Consider the following 24,534-nt stretch of genomic DNA (forward strand, 5'->3'; position numbering starts at 1 on the left):
TTGCTTTTGTTTGTAGAAAGTGGCTGCCAAAAATGCTGTTGGATACCTCAGGCTGTGTCTGCTGTGGTAACAGCAATGGAGTGATTATTCTTATCCATGTTGGACCCTGCTTACCACATCCAATGTTGCTTCTGATGATGGTGTTCATTCTTGGTTGGCTCACTCTGAGAATGAACTAATGTTCTGGAACAAATTGATAATGTCTCCCTGATGAATGACAGAGATTTGCATGCATATCCTATCTCCATTACAAAGATGAAGAGTCAGAGGGTCCCAGGCTACATAGATTGTCTGAGATTTCATAGCTGCTGTTAAATAAAAATTACAGGAAGTCACTGTTTTGGATTGAACTCTAGCACTGAGCCTCAACACACCAGACTGAAAATCACAATGGAATCACTCCTGCTGAAGTTCAATGCCATTGAGCCAAGACTAGGCTATTTATCAGGATCTGAGAGGTAAAAGGCAACTATGCCAAACTGGCTACTTTCCACTGGCATGACAATGAAGTTCAGACTTTAGTCAGACTCTGGAAAAGGCAGCTGAAATTGACCAATTAGTTTTGGTCATTGTTCAACCTCCCTGTTTCCTCTTATGAGGAAAGTCACTTTGAGATGACCCATCTGCTTTTCGTTGCCTTTTTCTGTCTATGAAGCCAATATCATTTGCTTGACTCACTGGAAGACATAATCCATCTTACAGAATGAAGAGTTGCCCAATCTGAGACTTAAAAAGAAAGCCAATTAAGATTTGAAATTGTAATTCTGTCCTTTGACACTGGCAAGACGCAGAGCTCAGAGCTTTAATCCACCAGAATTCTAATAAGGAGTCTAGTGCATTCCTACTCCAACCCCTCCCTCTCTTCTTTGTATCCTTATCCATTCTTGTTTGTTTGTTTGAGTCAAGGTCTCCCTCTATAGCCCTGCCTGGTATGGAGCTCACGTTAGTTTTGCCTCTGCCTCCTGAGTCACAACTACTGGGTGGAACTGCAAGTGTGAGTCCTTTCTTCTAATGAAAGCATTCTGATTACAGATATTTACCTGTTTGTATTAAGTTCCCAATTTACTTACTCAAAAGGTGGATTCATCCTCTTAGCAAAAGATAGCCATCTCATAGAACTAGCTTTTCACCTTGCTGTTGAGGCAGCAAGGGGGGTGTTCTTGCATCCGTCTTCCTTTCCTCATCATTACCAGAGCCTTGTGCAGTCTTTGAGTCCAGTTCTGATGCCCCTCATGAAGCTGACTAAGCTTATCAGCATAGCATCTTCTAGATCTCTGTCCATGTTCCTGCAGTCTTGGACTTCATTTATCCACTTGACTTCCTCTGGCTCAGATGCAAATATCTATAGAATAATCTACTACCTGTCAAGCATTAGTCTAAGGGTTAGGAAATTACCACAAGCAAAACTAAAAATATCTGACCTTCTCTGAAACAGAATGCTAAAGGGAGACAGAGAAAAGCAGCAAAGCAAATCTATAAAATCAGATAATCATCATAAGTTCCATAAAGAAAAATAAAACAACTAAATAGATTCCCAGGGTCAAAGACCGTCTTTTCAAATGGTATCAGCAAAGAGCAGATATGACAATGACTGACAAATAACCAGGGAGAAATGGGTAATATTGGGGGTGACTGTGATAGGCAGCACCCGCTTGGGGATCTGAAAATTTCTTTCTAGGTCTCACTTTTCATAGTTTCTACAAGTTTCCAAAAGTGTTAATCTGGGGCCAATCATTGAACATTCAAGGAACATTTGTGGGGGGGCACTCCAGATCCAAATGATAGACCTAGTGATGACAGTATTTTCTGATGCTATCAGACTGTTTGTTCTATTGCCACAGACAGACTCGAATCCCAGATACTTAGTGGGAGATAGAAGTAATGCAAGATATTAGAAGTGCAGTTGAGGGCTGAGAAAATTCATGCAGATGCACATTTCAATGTATATAAGATGTATAGCCTATATAAACTATGTGACATATTTAATAATTTCTTATATATTGTGCTATAGCCCTCCCTTCTTCATCATTATCGATCATTATTAGCTCTGTTGTACTGTGAGGATGAATGAATAGAGCAGGTGTTTTCAGAAGGAGCCCTGCCCTACTCTAAATACCATATGAATTTACTGGCTCCTCTGCACTCTTAGTTGAACATTTGAAGAATTGTGAAAAGCTTTTGTATAATATCTTAGTGAAGGTGATTCTACAGCATGGTCATTTCACAGCCTGATCTGTTTACATGTTATTTTATAGACTCTGTTTTCCTATCTGGAAGGCGAAGGCACTGAAATATTAAATTTGTTTTAAAAACAACATGTAACCACCCTGATGTTGGTGCTAGTGGCAACAGAAGCCGTGATCCTGAAAGCTTCCACGTTTGAGTAGTCATTTGCCAAGTAGCTTTGATATTCATGGAAGGAATTTTCTCTTTTCACTCTTATAATCCTATGAGGTAGGCTATATCCAGGTCACTTTATAGCTGAGGACACAGGAATGTTTATATAACCCATCCAAGGACATTGACCAGGAAGGGGAGCCAGCTTCTATATAGGGTTTGATGCCACAACTTGATAAAAAATATGGGTTGTCCAAAAAGCATTTTTGTTTTGATTTGCAGTTTTTCAATGGCCTATTAGTTTGAGGGTGTTAAAGGAATAGAAGAAATTGGGAAAAGCAATTTATTTTCTACAATCTGATACTAAAATGAAATTTTGGAGTCTCTGCAAAAGCATTGTTTGCAATCGACTAGAGGAAGACCACAACAGAAACTGAAGTTAGAAATAATATGACAGTTTTATTTTGCACTGTAGAAATGAGTGAAAACTATATCCACCAGAGAATATTTTTATCTATTTATCTATCGTCTATCTATCTATCTATCTATCTATCTATCTATCTATCTATCTATCTATCATCTATCTATCTATCATCTATCTATCTATCTATCTATCTATCTATCTATCTATCTATCTATCTATCTATCTATGTATCAATTATCATCTAATCTATCCATCCAACCAATGTTTTGTGTGTATATGTGACCCTCCCCCCATGTGTCTGTGGTCAACTTGAGTATTATTTCTGTTTTTCTGAGTCAGGGTTGTTCAGGAGGTCACTTATCAGGCTTGGTTGGCTTCTCGGAAGCATGAGGGATCTGCTAGTCTCCACCCTTCTACTGCTGGAGTGGTAAGTACACACAACTGTGTCTGACTTTTTGTTAACATGGCTTCTGGGGATCAGACTTGGGCCTTCATGCTTGTGTGGCAAGTTGATGTAGCTGGGTCTTTTTGCTATGTGTTGCTTTCATTGGTTAATTAATAAAGAAACTGCTTGGCCTGATAGGTCAGAACATAGGTGAATAGAAGAGACAGAACAGAATGCTGGAAAGAAGGGAAGTGAGTCAGATGTCATGATTCTTAGACCCGAGACGGATGTAGGCTAGAATTTTTCCCGGTAAGCCACCACCTCGTGGTGATACACACATTAATAGAAATGGGTTAATCAAAATATGAGAGTTAGCCAAGAAGAGGCTAGATATAATGGGCCAGGCAGTGTTTAAAAGAATACAATTTGTGTGTTGTTATTTCGAGTGTAAAGTTAGCCAGGCGAGACGAAAAGCAGGCCTGCTAGTCTCATCACTACAGCAAGTACTTTATTATCTGAGCTATCTCCCTCTTTCATAGCCAGGGAGCATGTGAATACACCTTGGATTTGGGAGCCTACAGGGAGTGCTACGTACCAATGTCACTCTGCACAAGGAGGTCATGGTATGTTCTTGGCATGCATACCACTGTGAGTGGTTCCTTCAGAGTGTTTTCTTTCTTTTCATTTTCTTCTAGAGACTATGGAATCCAGACTCTTAATCTTGCTTCAATCAACTTCACCACCATATTTGTTTGCAAAAGCAAGTCCATGTTTCAGTTATTGCTCCTATTCCCTATGTCCTTTCAGTTTGGTTTTGTAGAAATGTTTATCTTTTTAATGAATTTTATAGAGGGCTGCATCTGTAAGCAAATATTTCTTTTTCTTTTCTTCTTTGTTATTCGTTTTGGATAGACAACTTGTTGAGTTAACAGATAAGAATTTTTGTTTTGTTTTTCAAGGTAAGGTTTCTCTGTGTGGTAGTCCTGGATGCCCCTAAACTTACTCTGTATATCAGGCTGGCGGCCTCGAACTCACAGAGATCCTCCTGCCTCTGCCTCCCAAGTTCTGGACTTAAACGTGTGCACCACCACTGCCTGACATATACAAGGATATTTATGGCTTGAGTTTCAGCTATAGTGAGAAAGAATGCTTGGCTTTTGTGACTCTCCCTTTTCCAGGAGAGCATCTAGGTTTCGCTAGGCACTTCAAAATCAATGCACTCGGAAGCTTAGGACTTGAGCTGTCACTCATCTTCTATAGCTCAGGGTTTCAAACAAACTGTAAACAAGTGGGAGGGGCAGCTAAAGTACTTAGGACAGAAAATAGAAAAGTTAACCAAAGTATTTTATTGATACATTCTTAGACAATACCACAGAACTGGAAGAGAATGGAAAGGGAATTTTTTTTCAGCAAGGGATATTTTTTCCACTAAATTGACACATAAGCAGCAAGATTAACGAAAGTACTTATTACAAACAGTAAAAAACGTACATGCTTCTTTTTTAAAGTCCTTATCACATTGGTCAGTCATAGGGGGCATGAACAAAACCTCAAGACATGAAAAATCCATATTCTTTCCATCAAATAGCTCAATAATCATTAAAATTATTGCAAAATAGCCATATACCCTAAGTAAAATAACAAAAAGAGAACACAAATACAAATATTAAACATAAATTATAAACATGTACTGTAAAATACATTACTGGCATGCATTCTGAAGATCAAGACCTCAATGCCATCTAGCCAATGCTTTTCTTTAACATCACATCACCTACCGTGTACCAAAGATAGGTGGGGCATATCTTCTCAGCACAGTTTTTGGTCTTTAAATATCTTTTTGTGTGTATCTTTAAAAAAAAAATAACATGATTTTCCATGGTACTAGAATCATAACCATACAGTCAATTACAGATGTGTGTGGGGTTTGTGTGTTCTCTTATGTCTGCCGAGATTTTTTTCCTTTAAATTAGTTGTTTTATTTTTTTCCCAAAGATTCCACCATCTGAGAGGATAAGGTTCTGTGAAAACAGGGCATTCAAAAACAAACAGTGAACCTAGGTACGACATTGGGTGGCAAAGTGCAAAGGTCCTCACAAACTGTACAGAAAATTTCAAAACCTTGCATCCTGGAAGTACATACGTAGAAAGACAAGTCAGCCCCAAAAATCAGTCCTGAGGCTCTCAGCGGGTCATCCAAAAGAGCCAGGTGGGACTTGAGTCTCAAGTCTCCCTTTGCTGAGGGAGTCCAGAATTGTAGCCTAGATGGCAGTGCTGATGCCAATGACTTCTTAAGCCAAGAGAAAGTAAAGGTGTCTCATTAAGCAGCTGTTTAGGATGTGTGGATCCTCTAACGTTGGTCTCCCAGCTGAGGAAGGTCCTCCAGAGATGGATAGCGGGCAGGACTAAAAGAGTCCTATGCCAATTGGGTGACGGAATAACTGAGGATCTTCCTCCTCCGTGGTTCCATGGGATGGAACATGTTAGATAACCAGGTTATTATAACTGACATACTTCTTTTTTGCAGCGGGGCCTGGAGGGAAAGAGAAGGCAGAAAGTCAATTGTGGAGATGATCTTGTATTCAAAGGAAGAGGTCAGATGATTTCTGGTACCAAGTCAAGATGGAATGAGACATTGTTGAGGAATACACACATACTTTGGCATTTCTCATTTGTCTTTATGCTTTTTTCCCTCACTAAGATGGACCTGCCAGTGATATATAACTTACCTGGATTTATTTCTTTGACATGCCTCCAACCTCCCTCTTTTGGGACCTGTAAGGTCACTAGATTTTTCCTTGGTTGCTGTGCTTTCTAATTAGCCAGGCCTACGCTTTTAGGGTCATCTGGTGAAGTAGAGATTTTCATCATGTGATCATCTCCTGAGTCTTGCCATAAAAAAACATTACTGCTGGGAGGGGGCTGTTTTGGGTCATTGGAACTCATTTAGGTCAGCTAGCGGAGTCCATCTACAAGTTAGCACTCACAGTATCAAGCAACTAGCCACCTCTTTGCCAGTCTCATCAGCAATAAGTAATTCATCTTCACGACAATTTCCATTTATGTTAAAAGCACACCTGGAAACTTCTAGATGTCTAAACACTAACACTCTACATTTGTTTCCTCGGATGCATGACAACTTATGTTTCATTCAGTGACCTGGAACTCTTTCCTCTGCTTATGCATCGAGTAAATACACACCCATTGGTTCTTTGAAGGCGGGCACATGGATACACAAAGAGCTGAAAGGTAGTTTTTTCTCTGTGCTCATGATGGAAACAAACTCTAAGATGTCATTATATACCTGCTTTAGGTTCTGGTTCTCAGTTCTATATAACATCATGTCCATGGAGTAAATGGGTTCTTGGCTCATTCAATCTTAGTCACGTTGCATCAGTTTCCATTAGGCACAGAATCTTTGTCATGTACAATTGACAGTGGCTTATTTGTTTATTCTACTTAGATTATTCTACTGTGGAACACGGAACAGTAGCAAGAATTTCTCCAGAACATTAAGCAGGGCCTTGTGTGAATTTCGAGGCACAAGCAGCTGTGTTAGTGTGCTAAGAGCTTGTAACTGGCCTTTGGATTTGCTATATTCTAAGAACATATACAATCATCATTTTTCAAGGTACTTCTCACAGCCTAAGAATTTTAATCTCACTTTATGGATAAATTCAGTGTACCCTCCAAACAATTTCTGACTGGAAGACTCATTTCTCTGTTAAGGTATATTGTGTTCAATAGATAAAATTAAAATAAAATTATATGAAAGTGAGAGTTTCTTGAAAACTCTGATATTGATGCATTGCCGTTTAATGAGCAAATGGACTTGGCCTCAGTAGATCCCAAGTCCCCTAAGAACATGGCTCTTACAGCATCTATTGCCTTCAACAACCTTCTTGTTTGGGGTATAAGGAAGAAAAACAACTTACTTTATAGTTTGTTTATTTGGTTGTTTGAGACAGGGTCTTTTGCATTCCAGGTTACCCCTCAACTTTCCATGTGGCTAAGAATGACCTTGAACTTCTGATCATCTTGCCTGCACCTCCCAAGTGCTGAGATTACAGGTATGAGCCACCATATCCTTTAATGTAAGGCTGAAACTAGAATCCAGGACTTGGAACATTGCTGAGCCAGCAATCTACCAGTTGAGTCACATCTCCAGCCACCCCACCCCTGAGGGAATCTTTCTAAAGATGCTTCCTGACTCCAAACCTTATTTACAATGTCATAGCCAGTCAACCTCAGCTGACACAGAGAAGTCATTGTGACAGTGTGCCTTGTCAAATGCCAAGGAGCTAATTACCCTCCAGACCAAAGGGAACGAAAACAAACAAAACCCCCAGAAGCCTGAGCTGACCTAAATCCCAGAGACACCTCTATTGTGTGGTTAATTAAGACTGGATTCCGTGTAAGCAGACTCTTCCAGTGGAAAAGAAATAATTAAATTTACTCAAATAGGTTACAATATAAACCAGTCAGTAAAGAATTTTTACTGAAAGAATAATAGCTTAGAAAATATTGTTTCTGTGATGTAGTGAACACTGGTTTGGATTAAGTTAAAAACAAAATCTAGCTGCTTTTTTTTTTTTTTCAAGACAGGGTTTCTCCGTAACTTTTGGTTCCTGTCCTGGAACTAGCTCTTGTAGACCAGGCTGGCCTCGAACTCACAGAGATCAGCCTGCCTCTGCCTCCCAAGTGCTGGGATTAAAGGCGTGCGCCACCACCGCCTGGCTAAGATGCTTTTAAAAAAAAAACAAAAAAAACTTTAGTTACTTTGAGCTGTGAGATAATTCAGTAGGAAAGGTGCTTGCCACAAAGCCTCCCCACAAGGTGAGTGCAACCCACATGGTGAAAGGAGAGGGCTGACTCTGGCAAGTTTTTCTGTGACTCCCACACATGTGCCTCAGGCCCACACATAAACTTACAAACAAATAAATACATATAAAAATAAACCAAAATTGGAAATAAGACTAGGAATATAACTCAGTTGTGCTCCACCCTTAGCACAGCCTAAACAAGGCGTGGTGTTCCAGGCCTGTCATCCCAGCACTTAGTAAGTGAAGCAGAAGCGTTGGGAGTTCAAGTTTATTCTCAGTTCCACAGCAAGTTCGAGGCCAGCCTAGGCTAGGTGAGACCCTGAGTTAACAACAACAACAAAACACAGGAACAAATGAAAATTAGGACTCACTAAAGCCTTGTGGGAATTATCTTCTTGCGTTTTCAGAAAGCTAGAGATATACTTTGTATTATCCATTGTAGATGGGAGGGACATAGTGCTCAGAGGGACTAGCCTTCCACAACAGTGGTGGAAAGTACCCATCACTTACATGAGTCCTCTGCCATGAGGCTAAACTTTTTAGAGACTTTTTAAAAATGAGGACAGTAATTCAGATCCTGTGAACTGTTGATAGCACGGATGTCAGGATTATCCCAGTCTCTCACTGGGGAATAAAATATATAAATGTATTTTTAGGTTACAAATTTCTCTACAAAGGATAAGCCTCAATATATGCTTTTTTTTGCAGAATTGCTTTGGAGTGTTGCAGCAAGGTTATAATGAAGTTTATGCAGCCCCTACAATGACAATTTCTGTCCTTTATCACAGTAAAGTCCAATGTATTCTAGTGTTTATTTTTAAACCATCCTGGCCTCATGAGTAAATAAAAGAAGTGCCTACAGGCTGATAATTCTATTTATTTGAATAGCAATGTAGTTTATGGTCCAGGAAAGAGAATTGCCTAGCTCAAAATAGTTGTGCAGAAAAAAAAAAAGTTGCTTAAGAGATCTGCTTTTATTTTGAAAAGGCTATACATTTCTTTCCTTTCAAAGCTAGAGTTTTTGTTGTTGTTGTTTGTTTGTTTGTTCTTAAGAATGGGAAGAGAATGGAATTTTAAAAAGTGATTTATTTATTTTATGTGTATGAGTGTTTTGTCTGCATGTATCATATGGCTTCCTGGTGCTTTTTAAGGAGGTCAGCATAGGGTGTCAGACTCCCCTGGAACTGGAGTTATGAATGGTTATGAGACATGATGTAGGTGCTGGGAACTGAGCCTGTACTATCTATCAGAACAGTGAGTGCTTTTAACCGCTGAGCAATCTGCCCAGCCCTAGAAATAACAGGAATAGATTTTATTGTTCATATTAAAAATTTTAGAGATATCTTTATTGATTGTTCTCAAATTCAGATGCTTCAGAGAGCTGATGTTTTCCATGAGAAGGTATTTAGGACACTGACTTCTACAACACATCCTTAATGCACATTTTCAACTTCAGAAAGATTAGACATCTGACATCATTCTTATTTTGTTAAAACTTACTCTTAATTTGGCATTAACCTTAGTGGGCTAAATCCATTTTAATTTGAATATCATTTTCTCCAGGATTTGCTTTCTAATTACACTCATTTATGTGAGGAGGGAAGGAAGGCCTGAGCCAGGGCATACCTGTGCAGGTCAGAGGAGAGCTGGAGGGAGTTGGTTTTCTTATTGCACCATGTGGGACTCAGGGATGGAACTGGGTCAGGTTTGACTGCAAGCAGCTTTTACCCCTGAGCCATCTCACTGTCCACTGTCCAAACTTTTGCCTCACAAAAATTTTATTTCTTGTGAACTATATTAAAGAAACTATGAAACGATGTAAAAGCAAGCACTGAAAAAAAAGGAATCTTATAAATACCATCAAGCTGAACAAATAAAAACAAAGCAGGGCTCGTCCCTTTAGCCCTTTCTTAGGTTCCCTCTTCTTATAAGTAGCACATTTTATGTTTTATTTGGTAAATACCATGTGTTTCAATTTTTTAAAAAAAATGTTTCTGTAAATGTATGTACATAGAAATAAACTATGGAGTGCCGCAAATACTGTAAAATGTAAACACAAATTGTATCACTTCCCTAAACAGGACACACATGAAAGCCATGGCATTTTATCCACAGACAAGAGATGAATATCAAATCACCCCCTTCTTACCCCGACAAGCAATCTTCTCTTCCCCTCACCTACCATACCTACTGTCCTGAAGTTAGTATGACTCATGCCACAACCTCAAGCATAGTTACTAGTAAACTATGCGTTGTAATACTTAATGTATTTTAAAGACACAGCATGGTGTTACTCCATGCATATTCAATTGCAACTTTTAATTTCTTAAAAAAAATATATGTATGCATGTTGGTTATGTGCACATGTGAGTGAAGAGCCCGTGGAGACTAGAAGAGAGCACCAGACCCCCCTAGAGCTAAAGCTATGGGCAGTTGTGAGCTGCCCTTGTGCAGGGAACTGAACTCAGATCCTCTGCAAGAGTAGTTACATGCTTTTAACCACTGAGTCACCTCTCTGACCCTCACAACCTGTTTATCATATAACATGTTTTTGAGATATATTTACATTGATTTTGGATTTGAGGTTACTAGACAGCAAGATTTCTGTAACTTTTGTTCTATCCATAGAATCTATTTCTGGTTTTGAAAAACAAATAACCAAGGCCTAAGTAAACAGCTTATGAAATACAACATCATTTTTAAAACATCATGCTAAGGTATAAGCCAAGAAAAACATGTTTCTTATGCACTTGACTAAAAAATAAAATCCAGACTGGTAACTCCTAATTTTTAATAATTCAAATAAATGATTCAGAGACAATCTAATTTTTAGGAAAAAGATTAAAATTTCAATAAGTTAATTTTTAGATAAAAATACAAAGAGCAAAAAAATATGGATGAAAAAATACAAAAAGCAAAAAAAATCTTCACCATTACAGTAATATAAGTTCAAACAATTAGCAATTTGTTCTTAAAGAATGACAAAAGAAATTGAATCAATATCAAATATTGGTGAGGGAATAAATAAAGAAGAAATTCTTAGTACAATGGTAGGGTTGTAAATTAGCTCAATCTTTTAGAAAAAAAAAACGTAGTATATAAGAAACCTTGAGGAAACTCTGTAGGACCATGACCAAGGCCCTATATTAAGACTCCAGCCCCTTCCCCATCACTGCCGTTGCCAAGTTCAGTAGCCCACTATGAGCTGAATCCTTATAGTGTGAGCACTGTAGTTTCTCATCTGGACAACCAACTTTAGAAGGGAGAAGCTGTAGGCTTGCCTGTTACTCCAGCAGTTGCACTTAATTTTCTTTTCCTCAAACTTCCTACATAAGCCCCAAGTATTCCCATTCCCTTGGCAGATGCCCCTTGCCTGCTGTGTCTGCCCTGTCCAGCTTGACCTACACAGTCTGACTGCTGAAGTCAGGCTGATCTCGTTTCTGCCTCCCTTCTCTTTAAGCTGTCTCAGAGGTCTAACACGTTGGAAATGTTATATAACAGTCTGAGTATGTGGACCTGTGATTCAGCAACTTCTTTTCTAGGTTTACCTGAGACAGTTTCCCACATGCATGCATAGGTCTGTGCAGGGCTTTCCAGCACTTTAACATGATAATCAATCCCACATATACTATAAAATAGCAAAGCAGACTGAGTGTAAGTTGTTGACTTCAGCTATGAATTGGAAAAGGTAAGAAACTTAGGCACCCTGGGCTGTTATCTCAGCAGACAGATTTCTCCATTTTCAGAAGAGCAGCCAGATTTCTGCGTTTTATGTAAAAGTTCATTTTTCACTTAGCTAGACAACAAAAGAATGTACCGAGTATGTCATGTGTTAGGCTCTATTTTAGGTATTAGCAATATTTCATTTTTCAATATATGTTTGATACTCATAAAAGAAACATCATTTAAAGTCATAAAGATAAATAGATGGCATCTTCAACTGATAATTCTCATTCCAGATCTGATGAAAAGCTAATCAGAGTCCTGTGTATCACTTGGTAAGAGCTAATTAATTCACGTGTATCGATTTCTCCTAAATTCTTTCAGTTGATTATATTAGCACAATATTCATGTCAAAAGATGCAAAATCTGAGCAAGAATGCAGAACATGATGAGTGAAGGATGAGCCAGTCATAGTCACGGCAACCCAGTTGTGAAGGTACACTAATTGTTCTTAAGTTGATTAGCTGGACCTCTGTCTTCTAAAACTTTTATTTTGTGTATTGCTTAGTGATGTGTGTATCTGTCTGTGTCTTTGTACATCTCTCTGTGTGTCAGTCTCTGTTTGTGCCTGTGTGTATGTATGTCTGCATGTATGTATGAGTCTGTGTACGTATGTGCATGTCTGTATGTCTGTATGTATGTCTATGTCTGTGATTGTGCATATGTTTGTATCTGTGTGACTGTATGTATAGATGATACAGCCTACTTGTGGACGTTAGAGCAAAACATGTGGAAAATGTCCACTCCTTCTACCAAGTCTCAGACTCAGTTGTTCAGTCTTGGCAGTAAAGTGCTTTAACTCACTGAGCCATCTTGCTGGCTCTAGCTGAACTTCTTGATGTAAGAGCTTAGCAGGGTGAGAATATAATCAATTGGGAAATTAAGGCTATAGTTCCAAACACCATTAGTACTAATCCAGTTGCAAAATCTCCAAAATCTGTGTTTCTGTCTGTCTACCCAATTTATCCAAGAAAATAGCATTTGAGAAGTGTTGGATGTCAGTCCTCATAGATACTGACTATACAAAACTATCAAGCTATCAGTTCACTTCTTGTTGTATATTCAGGTAAGGGTCAACCTATATCACCAGGAAGTAGTTTTGCTTTTCTGTCTAATGTGGCAGGAAAATTGCATGAGTCACAGACCAGCCTCACATTGGAGGGCAGTCAATAACGGAGTAGCAACTTCTGGTATCAGTTCACTATGCTTGCAGACCGCAATAGAATGAATAATGGGGAAACAAGGGAATGAAGCAGTAATCAAGAAACCACTAGTGAAAATTCGCCAAGTGTTTCTTTCCTCTTTGTGAGGGGCACAGATAAGAAACAGACTCACTTCTGATGGGACTTGAATAATAGTGAAAATGGCTATGAAATCTGCTTGAGACAGTGTGTGAAGGATAGTTGATTTCCTTGATGAGGTTGAGCTGCCTTGAACCCGGAGGGCTTCCTGGTGAAAAGGATCATCTGAACCCAAAGCAAGAGAAAGTGCATGGAGGTGGTCAATGAAGGGTGAATTTGAGTATGGATGGGAGGGTGGGTCAGATGAACCACTTTTATTATCCTCATTTGTTGTCCTACTAAATGTCAGATGCTAGGAATCAAAGCATATCAAAATCCCTCTGTTGTTGCTGTTGATTATTTGTTTCATGGAAGGAGTCCTCAGAAGCCTTCAATGTGAAGTTTTACTCATTGGTCACAAGGGAACAAGGTGCTTTGTCCAAACAGAGTTTCCTGTGAGGAATTTGCCCATTCTTCTCTATCTCTCTCTCTTTTTTTTCCTTCATAGGTCATTCACCATGCTGCCATGCTTCTAGTTGAGTTTCAAGTTGACTGTCCCACTACACGTGGGGTTGGCCAACTGTCATATATGCTAGAGCATTGGCCACACCATGTTAGAGTTCCCGGGTGCTCTCAGGATCCACCTCCCAACTCTTCCACATAGTTCGCACAGCTAAAGTTAAACTCCATTTTTTCACGCACGTCTTCACAATAGAACTGTTGTATTTTCTTTGACGCATATGAATTGTGCAATGCATGTCTGTGGGTCTTCCTTCTCTGTGAGTTCTAGAAAGATCATAGAGGGGACAACCATTTGTTTTCTTTGTTATTCCAGTAGTCACTGTATTCAAAGATAACCTTGTAACATATTTTTTAAAAGATTTGTTTATTTTATTTTATGTGTGAGTGTTTGCCTGCATGTGCGTATGTGCACCACATGCATTCAAGGAAGGAAAAGGTATTAGATACCCTAGAACTAGAGCTGCAGTTTTGTATGAGCTGCCTATGTGGGTGTTGGGAACCAAACCTGACTCCTGGTTCAGAGCATCAAGGGATCTTAGTGGCTGAGCCTCTCCCAAGGCTCTCATTTGTAACTTTGAAACCAAAACACTCTTTGATTCTCTCTGAGCATCCAAGCAGGGTCACAATAACCTGACTAAGTCTGAGAAATCAATTTTCAATTCCACCTTGAAAAGGGTAAATGGACATTTTCGTGCTTCCGCAAAGAAGCTCAATTTGTACTTGAAGATGTAAAGCATCAAGCTGAAGCTTGCAACGTTTTAGAAGACACACCTGAGCCAGTAGATAGTTTCTGGCTTTAAATAGCAGGAAACTTGGCTAAGTTACAACTTGGGTACTTTGAGAATATATATGTATATACTTGGGAAAAGATTCTCTAAAATACTACATCAAAGAAATAGTTTCTTTTCTTATTATGCACTTTGCCTTGGTATTGAAAACCTTTTGTGCTTTTTTTGCAATTTCAATATATTATAGATGTGAATGTTCAGGATTGTGTTATGGACACAGTGCAATAATACATCAAAGACTGAGGTTGTGCTCCAAAGCCTGACTGAAGGCTGATGTTACAAATACGGGAACCATGTAAGGGTGAGACAGCAAGAGAAAAGTACTTGGTGCTGCCACGTGATATCTGCTGCTCAGTACTGGTTCTCGGCATTTGAAGCTTTGAGACTCGTAGTTCCTCCATTATTTCCTCTACATATTTATCCAGCTTTTACCCAGAGTTTTGTTATGAAATAGTGACACAAAGGCAGGAAAAATTCATCTCAACCCAGGAGCAACTCCTGCCTCACTGTAGTTCAGTGGCTATTGAATGAGTACCTAATTTGTGTCAAACATAGTTTTAGGCACTCAAGTCATCATAGAGTACAGGCACAGACCTTGCTTATACACTCCACTGAGGAAGACATATCATTCAAAAACAAACACTCAAGAACAGGTAGTAGGTGGAACAGATTCTCTTTTACAATAATATATATTCCATAAAGTTTACACTATCACTCAACTAGCACACACTAAGCATCATCTTAGAGGAAAATTGAGGTTAGGTAACTACAAACTTGTAAGTTTATTTTCTGTTCATACTATAAAACACTTAATATACGGATAAGAGATTGCTCAGAAGTTATGTGCATTCTCTACTTTCACAAAGGACCCCTATTTGGTTCCCAGTCCCTACATAGAAGGCCTCACAACTCTTTAACTGCAGCTCCATAGGATTCAATGTTCTTGTCACCAATGGCTACAGACACACACACACACACACACACACACACACACACACACACACACGCTATGGTGGTTTAAATGGGTATGGCCCCTATGGACACATGAGTTTGAAAGAAAATAACCCCCAGAGGGAGTGGCGTTATTCGGGGGTATGTCTTGTTGGAGTAGGTGTGGCCTTATTGGAGAAAGTGTGTCACTGTGGAGGTTGGTTTTGAGGTCTTTTATGCTCAGGCTATACCTGTTGTCATAGTTCCCTTCCTGTTACCTGCAAATTAAGATGTAGGATTTTCAGTTCCTTTTCAAGCACCATATCTTTCTGTACACTGCCATGTCCCTCCATGATAATAATGGGCTAAACCTCTGTAAGGTAAATCACTCACAATTAAATGTTTTCCTTTATAAGAATCACCATGATCATGGTGTCTCTTCACAGAAATATAAATCCTAATTAAGATACACACCACACACACACACACACAGTTAAAAATAAAAATAGATCTAAGACAACTATGTTAGCATATGGCTTTAACTCTAAAAGTTGGGAGGGGGCAGAGACAAAAAGATCTTGCTAGGTAGAGATTAGGATTAGCCTGGTCTCCACAGTGTGTTCCAGGTTAGTTATGGCTATATTGTGTATGAATCTGTCTGTCTGTCTATCATCTATCTATCTATCTATCTATCTATCTATCTATCTATCTATCTATCTATCTATCTAGTATGTGTGTATGCATACATGCATGTATGTATACTGTTGCCGTCCTAATATTGAACTAAGTGCCAACTAGTGTCTGTGAAAGATAAATTCCTAAAGTACTGATTTCAGCACTCCAAATCTACTTTCATATAGGTGAATTGAAAAATTGGAGTCTTCTCACAATGAGAATTCAGTATGTTATGTCACATAATCAAAAACACTATCATAGAAGCAGTTTAAGGGACTAGAGAAACTGAGCTGCTACCCAAGGCAGGGAAACATTAAGGTTCAGAAAGGAGCAGAGATTTGGCAAAGTTGAAGGGATACTTGGCTCACAGAGCAAATATAGGCACAAACCCCCAAATTGGAAGGCCGGATGCTGGAAGTTAAATGTAAAGAATTCCAGGAAGAGGAAAAACTTGTGTCTCAAATAAAATAGTAAATCTGTGAGTTGGTAGTAAAAAACCCAAAATATATTTGGAAAACTGTGCGCATTAAGAATGTTAAATAACCCGGGCAGTGGTGCTACACACTTTTAATCCCAGCACTTGAAAGGCAGAGGCAGGCCAATCTCAGAGAGTGTGAGGCCAGCCTTAACTACAAAGTGAGTTTCAGGTTAGCCAGGGCTGTTACACAGAGAAATTGTGTCTCAAGAAAATGAACAAAAAATAATATTTAAATGTAAAGATGTATAAAAACATTTGTGAAGATATATAAATAATAATGTAAGTCATAATCTTCAACCTTTGAGGGGAATAAAATCAAGTCTCATATATTCTTTTAATGAGGGATGTTAACTTCATACAAAAATAGTTTTCTGTAGAACGACATGGAAAACAGAGTTAAAATGTGTAGTTAACAATAATGAGGGGGTGCTGCAGAGACAGCTCAGTGGTTAAGAGAAGTTATTGTTCTGTCAGAGAACTGGGGTTCAATTTCTAGTACTCACACTGCAGCTCACAACTACTTATCACCCAGCTATAGGACATCAACCCCTCTCTTTTGGCTTCAGTGGGCTACAGAACCCACATAGTACTCACATATTCATGCAAGTACATATATACACATATAAAATAAAAAGGAATAAATTGCAAAATAGTAATTACTTAATTACTTAATTTTAAGTTTTTCATGATGAAAATCACTTGAAAATGTATGGAGGGAAATAAATTGTCAAGGGTTACAGGAAAAGTGGTAAATTCTAAAAACATAGCGACTTTATAAATCATCCAAACCTCACAAGATTAAAGATTAAAGGTGGCCACAGAGACAGAAACACTAACTGAAATGCGTGATCATTGCTTACCTCATGGAAGATATGGAGTCAACTCCTTATTAAATAGGTCTGTTGTATCTATGGTAAGTGCTTTGAGTATAAAATAGTACTAAAGATTTATAAGACAGAGTTGAAATGCACGCAGAAGTATTTAGGGACAATGGTTTGTGGTCATGGTTGAGCTTGCTTATGCACAACTCATGGGGGATGTTAGTCAGCCTTCAGATTTCTGTAACAAAATAGACAAGGAACACAAGGAGAGAAGGGTAACTTTGGCTTTCAATCCAAAGTCAGTAATCTCTGTTGTTCCTGGGACTGTGGCAAGAAAGAATACAGTGTCAGGTGGGATGAAGCTGTTCACTAAAGAAGACACAGATAAAAAGTAGCTGGCATCCTGATAGCCCCCTTTAAGGATATACTACCAGTGACCCATTTCCTCCAATAGTGGGGACCAAGCCTTTAACACCTTTGGACTTTGGAAGATGTCCAAACAACAGAAATACATATTGAGAGAAATTGTATGTGACCAGATATTAGTGACAAGTAATTATGTGCAAAGGACTTACAGTCATTATTTATTCCATTGTATATAGACTTTAAATTTTCATAATAAACAATGAAAAAGATTTTTTACCATCCATCAGGGTACTTGAATTTCCATTATCTTATACTTTTTGAACTGTTTTCATAATGCTACTATACTTTAATATTCTAATTATTAGACAATATTTACATTATTTCAGCAATTTTTATTGTATGAGTATTTTACTTGCATGTATGTATGTGGGCCATATGTATCCCTTGTACCTGGGGAGGACAGAAGAGGGCATTGGATTCCCTGGACCTTGAGTTACAGATGACTTCTGCATGTGTACATGTGTAAGTGTGAGGACTTTGGATTTTATTAATAAATAAGCATAGATAAAGAAGCATAAAACTGGAAATGAAAGGAAGATTCAGGGCCCAAAGACTATTAAATTTTATTCGAAGTTCACATAAAGTTAATTCTCTGTAAAAACCAGTGCCATATGCCTGAGATCGCAAGAACTGTAAGTGTATAGATATTATGGCTGTGACTTGCAAGAGTTCTAGAATGTTTTTTCTACTGATATTCCTGAAGGTGTTTCTCACCAGACTTCAATTTTGTTTCCTTTGGCAGTGCTCAGGATGGGATCTGGGACATATCGCAGTCTGTACAGATTCTCTATGCCTGAGTTTTAACCACAGTCCCAGGCTTCACTTGAATGTTACCTTCTTAGATATTTCTTCCCTAACTGCTCTATAAATTCACGTTTGCCAGTTCCTTACACTTTTTTTCTGTCACATATTCAACAATAAAAAATAATTCTGATACCTTTTCAATGTGTAGCTTCATGAGTATTCAGATTGCTTCGTACTCAACGCAAAGACAGGGAATGGGAGAATAGTAACAGACAGGTCCACAGATGAAGGATGCTAGGCAAACCCTTGGTTTAGAACCAGGAGAAAGAAATGCATATTGAAGTCTGGAATTCCTTAACGCTTTGTGTGCACCTTTGTGCCCTGGGCTAAGACTCCTCTTCTTTTGTGAGATTCAGAGAATGGAGGAAACAGTCTGTCCCCATCATCTTCCCTGAGTATGAATGACTTTCAATCCTCCTGTTAGTGTGCCTTTCTTCTAGCTACTCACTAAGGCAGGGCAGAAAAGTTGTTCATTTTTCACAAGAAGAGATCATTAAGAACTACAAAGTAATAGCTAAAGGAAGTGGGAAAAATATGCTGTATTCTAAGAAAGAATGGATGGATAATCTACCATCATTCTGGGCCCGAGTCCAGAGAGCATCTTATTTGTAATGGAAAGAAGGTATCTCATAAGTTGTGAGTGCAGAGGGCACTTTGTGCATGAAGAAATGAGTGTAGAACTGAGAACACCAAGGCTTGGGCTTTACTGATAGGATTGTGTCTCTGCTCACATTGCCTTTTGAAAATGGCTGGAAACTCACAGTGTGATTCTTAATATGAACGTGCTTGGTTCTGTAACTGTGCTTCAGTGGGCGTTAGAGCAACACACCTCTGTGCACATGATGGACTTGCATTTCCCACAGTCAGCCTTTTCTTTAAAATGTCTTAAGTCTTCTTTCATGTGCATGTGTAAGCCTATTGCCTTGAAGCAGTTTATAAATTCCAGAGACTTATTGACAGAGCCCTTTGGTGAACATAAGAGACTCAAGGAGTTTTACGACGATTTTTAAGCCACCAATGCTGCTTATGACAGTCCTAATGTCAAATTTCTGCTTTAAAGTCTTTATTTACCAGGCTGCATATTCTGTGCTGGTATCTAATGGACCTGCCTTGATTGCTTATTCGCTCTTTTACATGGGTTAAGCCACTTTTCATATTTCTTTAGAGATCATAACACCAGTGTGGCATTCTCCCTATTTCAGCAGAGGTCTCCTGGAAATGAGTTACTGTTCAATTAAAGGCAATGGATCAGGAGAGAGTAGTTGATGAGCCAGAGGGGTTGTCTATCAATTGAATAAAGGAAACTTTAAGCTGTGATACTGTGTTAATTTCTTTCACTGTGGCAAAATACCTGATATAAATATCTTAATGGGGAGAATTAGTTTAGGCTCACCATTTCAGAGGTTTTAGTTTACAGTTCGGAGATAGGAGAAAGTACAGAGTATGCTGTGGAGTACAGTTACTGACTGTTTCATAGTTAGTAAAAAAGTAAAAAAAATGCAAGGCTCCAGATATACACTTTGAAGACCTTCTTCCCTCTAATTAAACCCCTTCTCCCAATACCCTATTTAGCTATGAACTCATCCAATTGATGGAATTAGAAAGCTCATGAGCCAAGCACCTCACAGAAGTGCCACTAATTGCCACTAATAGGCCTGTAACACAGCAGCCTTTAGGATGGATACTTGATACTGAAATTATAATAGACCCCATGAATTAGATGTTAAATGATATAGAAAATTAATGTAGTTTGGGTTAGATGTGATAAGAGGATTATGCTTCTGTTCGAAAAAGTATATTTTGTTTCAAGATAAAATATTTTCATATTAAGTATCATGTTATCTATAGGTATCTTTAAAAATGGTTCCAGACAAAAACTTTTTGGAACAGGTGAAATAAATGCAGTAAAATATTAACAAGTGCTAAATCTTTGTGGTGAATTATAGGCTGTTCTTTCTATTTTTTTCAGAGTTCAAATAGTTTGATGTTTAAAAATAAAATCTCTCAGGCTTCCATATCCACAGTAAAATCTATCCGTTACAAATTTTCTGGGAACTTATCCTAGATTTGTCTCATAATACCTTCCACTGAGAGATTTCTTAAAAACCTAAATAAAGAACTATGATATGACCCAGATATACCATTCTTGGTCATATACTGAAAGTGCTCAAAATCAATATATCTAAGAGATCCTGACACACCCTTCTTAGTTACTGCACTATTCACAATGCCAGGAAAGTGAACCAGCTAAGATTGCCATCACATGAAGAGATAGAAAGTGTGATCAATGTGGTCAGTATGAAAAATGGAATTTTAACCATCAAGAAAAATGAAATAACGACATTTTCAGGGTAATGTATAGAGCAGGAAAAGAGTGTTAAGCAGTTTAAAGTAGGCACAGAAATGCAGATGCTACATATTTTCTTTTGAAACAGAGCCTAGATTTAAAGTCTCTCTCTCTCTCTCTCTCTCTCTCTCTCTCTCTCTCTCTCTCTTTCTCTCTCTCTCTCTCAATCTCTCTCTCTCTCAATCTCTCAATCTCTCTCTCTCTCAATCTCTCTCTCTCTCTCTCTCTCTCTCTCTCTCTCTCTCTCTCTCTCTCTCTCTCTGTGTGTGTGTGTGTGTGTGTGTGAAATAGGCATCAGAATAAAAGGAGATGGAAATCTGTAGTGTTTTGAATGAGAAATGTCCTCTGATAGGCTCCAGTACTTAAGTGCTTGTTCACCAATTGGTGGTGCTGTATAGTGATGCTAATTCGAAAGGTTTTAGAATCTTTAGCAGATGCAACCTTTCTGGAGTAAGTAGATCACTGAGTGAGGGCTTTGAGAGTTTATAGTCTCATCTTGTGTCCATTTTGCACTCTACTTTCTTTGTGTTTGGAGTTATGATCAGCTAGCTTTTTGCTCCACCTGCCGTTGGCCACGTTTTCACCATTGTTATGGACTCCCTCTGGAACCATAAGCCCAAACAAACTTTTATCTCAAAGGTGCATTCAGTCATGGTATTTTATTATGACAACAAAAAGCACTAATGTAACTTTTGACTGGAAAGAAGAAGGGGAGATTATTGACAAGGAGGAAGGTCAACAAGAAGGAAGTAGCAGCATGGGGGCAGCTTAACAAGGGTGGGTAAGTACAAACTATATATGAATAAAAAGTCATAATGAAACCTATTGCTCTGTATGTTAGCTTAAAATTTAAAAACAAAGTTGTCATCTCAAGTCAGCCTTCTCTATGTAACTCAGAAGAATGAGCATAAATTGGGATAGTTCTTGTGAAAGAGCTAGGGGAATTAGCACTCTAGAGTAATCATTAATCACCACCGTGAAAAACAGAATTCTGGGAAAGATGGAGAGATAGAAACACAACAAGGACAGCTCAGATGACTGACCTTCAATCCTGACAGTGGGTTCCTTCATGATTCAATTTTCTCATTTGATAACAAGTTTACAACACTAAACTTAGCGTTTCTAAAAGTATGAAAGTAGTAGACAAAGGTAAAGTGGCTAGGATAGGGCTGATGAAATTATAGCATTTGTTTTATTTAATCTATGATTAATCCTTTCTGTGTATGAATTTAGACTCTGAAACACACACACACACACACACACACACACACACACACACAGAGAGAGAGAGAGAGAGAGAGAGAGAGAGAGAGAGAGAGAGAGAGAGAGAGAGAACACGGGAATGGTTTTTTTTTTTTTGTTTGTTTGTTTGTTTTGGGTTTTTTTTTTTTGGTTTTTCGAGACAGGGTTTCTCTGTAGCTTTGGAGCCTGTCCTGGAACTCGCTCTGTAGACCAGGCTGGTCTCGAACTCACAGAGATCCGCCTGCCTCTGCCTCCCGAGTGCTGGGATTAAAGGCGTGCGCCACCATCGCCCGGCTCGGGAATGGTTTTGGACATGTGACATTTGTATATATTTCTTGTATGGAAAAAGGTCCTTCTGAAGCTTGCCAAACCTCCTAGAAACAAAAGTAAACGCATTATTTGGCTTTTGAACACAGCCAAAGAGCCAGAAACTATCCTTAAAGATACAGAAGAGACATGAGAGCATGATTGTCATTCACTCAGAAAGGCACCATCCAATCATTGCCTCTGTATTCTGTTCCTTGGCACCTCTGCTGTCAGTAATCCCATTCCATCCTGCGGAAGAGTAATCTTAAAGTCTTTTGCTAGTAGACTGGCTCCAGAGATGGAGTAGGGCCTTGGCAGTTGCTATTATGGCAAAATGACAGTTTTGTATGGTACAGGATGCCACATGCACATAATCAATCGATACCACTTCTTTTACAGGCATCCCATATCACCTTTGTTGAGCACTGGGACCGGCTATCATTGATTTTAGAGAAACATCACTGTGGTGTAGTTCTAATATTTGCACATTCAGCTCCTTGAGATTATAAGTGTGAAGTAATTTGCATATTTATTTTCTCTATTTTGCTTTAAAAGATCAGCCATCTCCCGGTTGATGACAAAGAATGTCAGTTGAATTAATTGAAGTGGGTAGTCTCCTGTTTATCTACTTCTCAGTGTTCCAGTTAAAAATTGATCTGTGTTGTCCACATTCAGAAAACCAAGTGAAGACTGGGACAATGACTTGTCTGGCTTTATTAAAAACACTGTAACTAAAACTGACCACGCACACTGTGTGTGTATACGCAAGGGTCCTCCAGACTCAGACCGGTTATCAAACAGATTTAGCAGTCATCACTCAGAATTTTATAATTTTTAGGAGACTTATGAACCCAGACTGCAAACAAACCATTACATCCCAAGGTGGGAGTGTAATTTACACAAGTCGCCCAAAATCTGTGCTGGGTGAATCTTCATGAAAGTAATTGATGTTGTAACACTAGTAAATCAGAACCTTTCTGGCTTAGATTTTGGGGAATTGGGGAAGAGAGGGTATGTATCCTGTTAAGAAGTTTAGCATGAATGCTGGATGACACATCAGACAGAACAAACACTTCTGTTCTCTGTATAATGTTGGCTATGTATACAAAATGTGCTAGATACTGCACAAAACCATTTGTGTGCAGTCCTTTCACCCTTCCATCTGCCTTTGAGGTAGACACCAGTATTGGCTCTCTCTATAGCCAGAAGTATCGACTCTCTCTTTAAAAACATATATTAATTTTTATATGTGTAATTGCTTTGTCTGCACATATGTAAGTGCACCATATGTGTGACCGGTGCCTGAAGAGGTCAGAACAACTTAATGAATCCCCTGGAACTGGAGTTATGGACAGTGTTTAGCCACTATGTGGGTACTGGGAACCAAACCTGGATACTCTGTAAGAACAGCAAGCTTTCTTAGCTACTAAGAAACCTCTCCTTAAAACCAGCTCTCTTTTTTTACTCTCAAAGATCTGAAGTTTACAAGGGTGAAGTAAACTGCTTCCTGTGCTGTTTCAGATATCATTACCTTTTCAAGATTTTGTTTTAGGTAAAATAAGAGAGAGAAACCTATTAAAGGAAAGAAACACACCTGGGTCCAAGAGAATTCTCATCTAGGGATAATTTTTCCACTGCGCAGGACCATCTCTGTGGCTTGTTAAGTTTTATCCTGATCAGCACTCTTCCCTTTGCTTCTGAACTGAAATTCCATCTCTCCAAATCCTTTGAATGCTCAACTGATTGCAAGAAGCAATGAATCCCTGGAAAGTACTCAGAAGCACCAAGCGTGGCTATTTCAATCCTTCAAGCAACACCTTATAGACAATGATACCACAGATAGCAAATCCTGACAGACCCTCGTCTACTGTTGCACCTCCTCCTCCCTAGGAGAATTTGCAATGTGTAAAAAAGCAACACAGTGTACATTTGGGCTGAGAGATGGTGAATAAGCAATGTAAGCGCAAGCAATTCTTATCATTCAAAGAAAAGGCTACCACTGTAGATGTATTTCACCCTTTATGTCTGACCAAAGGACACAGTGCTGCATAGTTACGGATACAAGGTGTGGTTGAACTGAGGCCAAAATGTCTGGATTGTGATCCCACATTTTTCTATGGCCTGTGTCATTGGAAAGATCTGTTAATCCTGCATTTTCTTGCACTTCAATTGTCTACCAAACGAGTTTATCCGTATATTTTTGCCAGTGATGTCAGGAGTATT

General features: G+C 38.8%; 1 protein-coding gene across 2 annotated transcripts in view; it reads right to left on the reverse strand.

Annotated features, from left to right (window-relative positions):
* Positions 1-4,471: 4,471 nt before the first annotated feature.
* Grm7 (glutamate metabotropic receptor 7) overlaps positions 4,472-24,534 on the reverse strand; it is an 888,724-nt gene continuing 868,661 nt past the window's right edge. For both annotated transcript variants that reach the window (XM_075983271.1, XM_075983273.1), the window contains one exon: positions 4,472-5,679. Coding sequence is in view for 1 of the 2 variants with exons in the window: in XM_075983273.1 (XP_075839388.1) it covers positions 5,630-5,679 (50 nt within the window). In the remaining variant the exon portion in view is untranslated. The remainder of the gene's footprint in view (positions 5,680-24,534) is intronic.

Source organism: Microtus pennsylvanicus, chromosome 8 (assembly GCF_037038515.1).
Source record: "Microtus pennsylvanicus isolate mMicPen1 chromosome 8, mMicPen1.hap1, whole genome shotgun sequence".
Lineage (NCBI taxonomy): Eukaryota > Metazoa > Chordata > Mammalia > Rodentia > Cricetidae > Microtus > Microtus pennsylvanicus.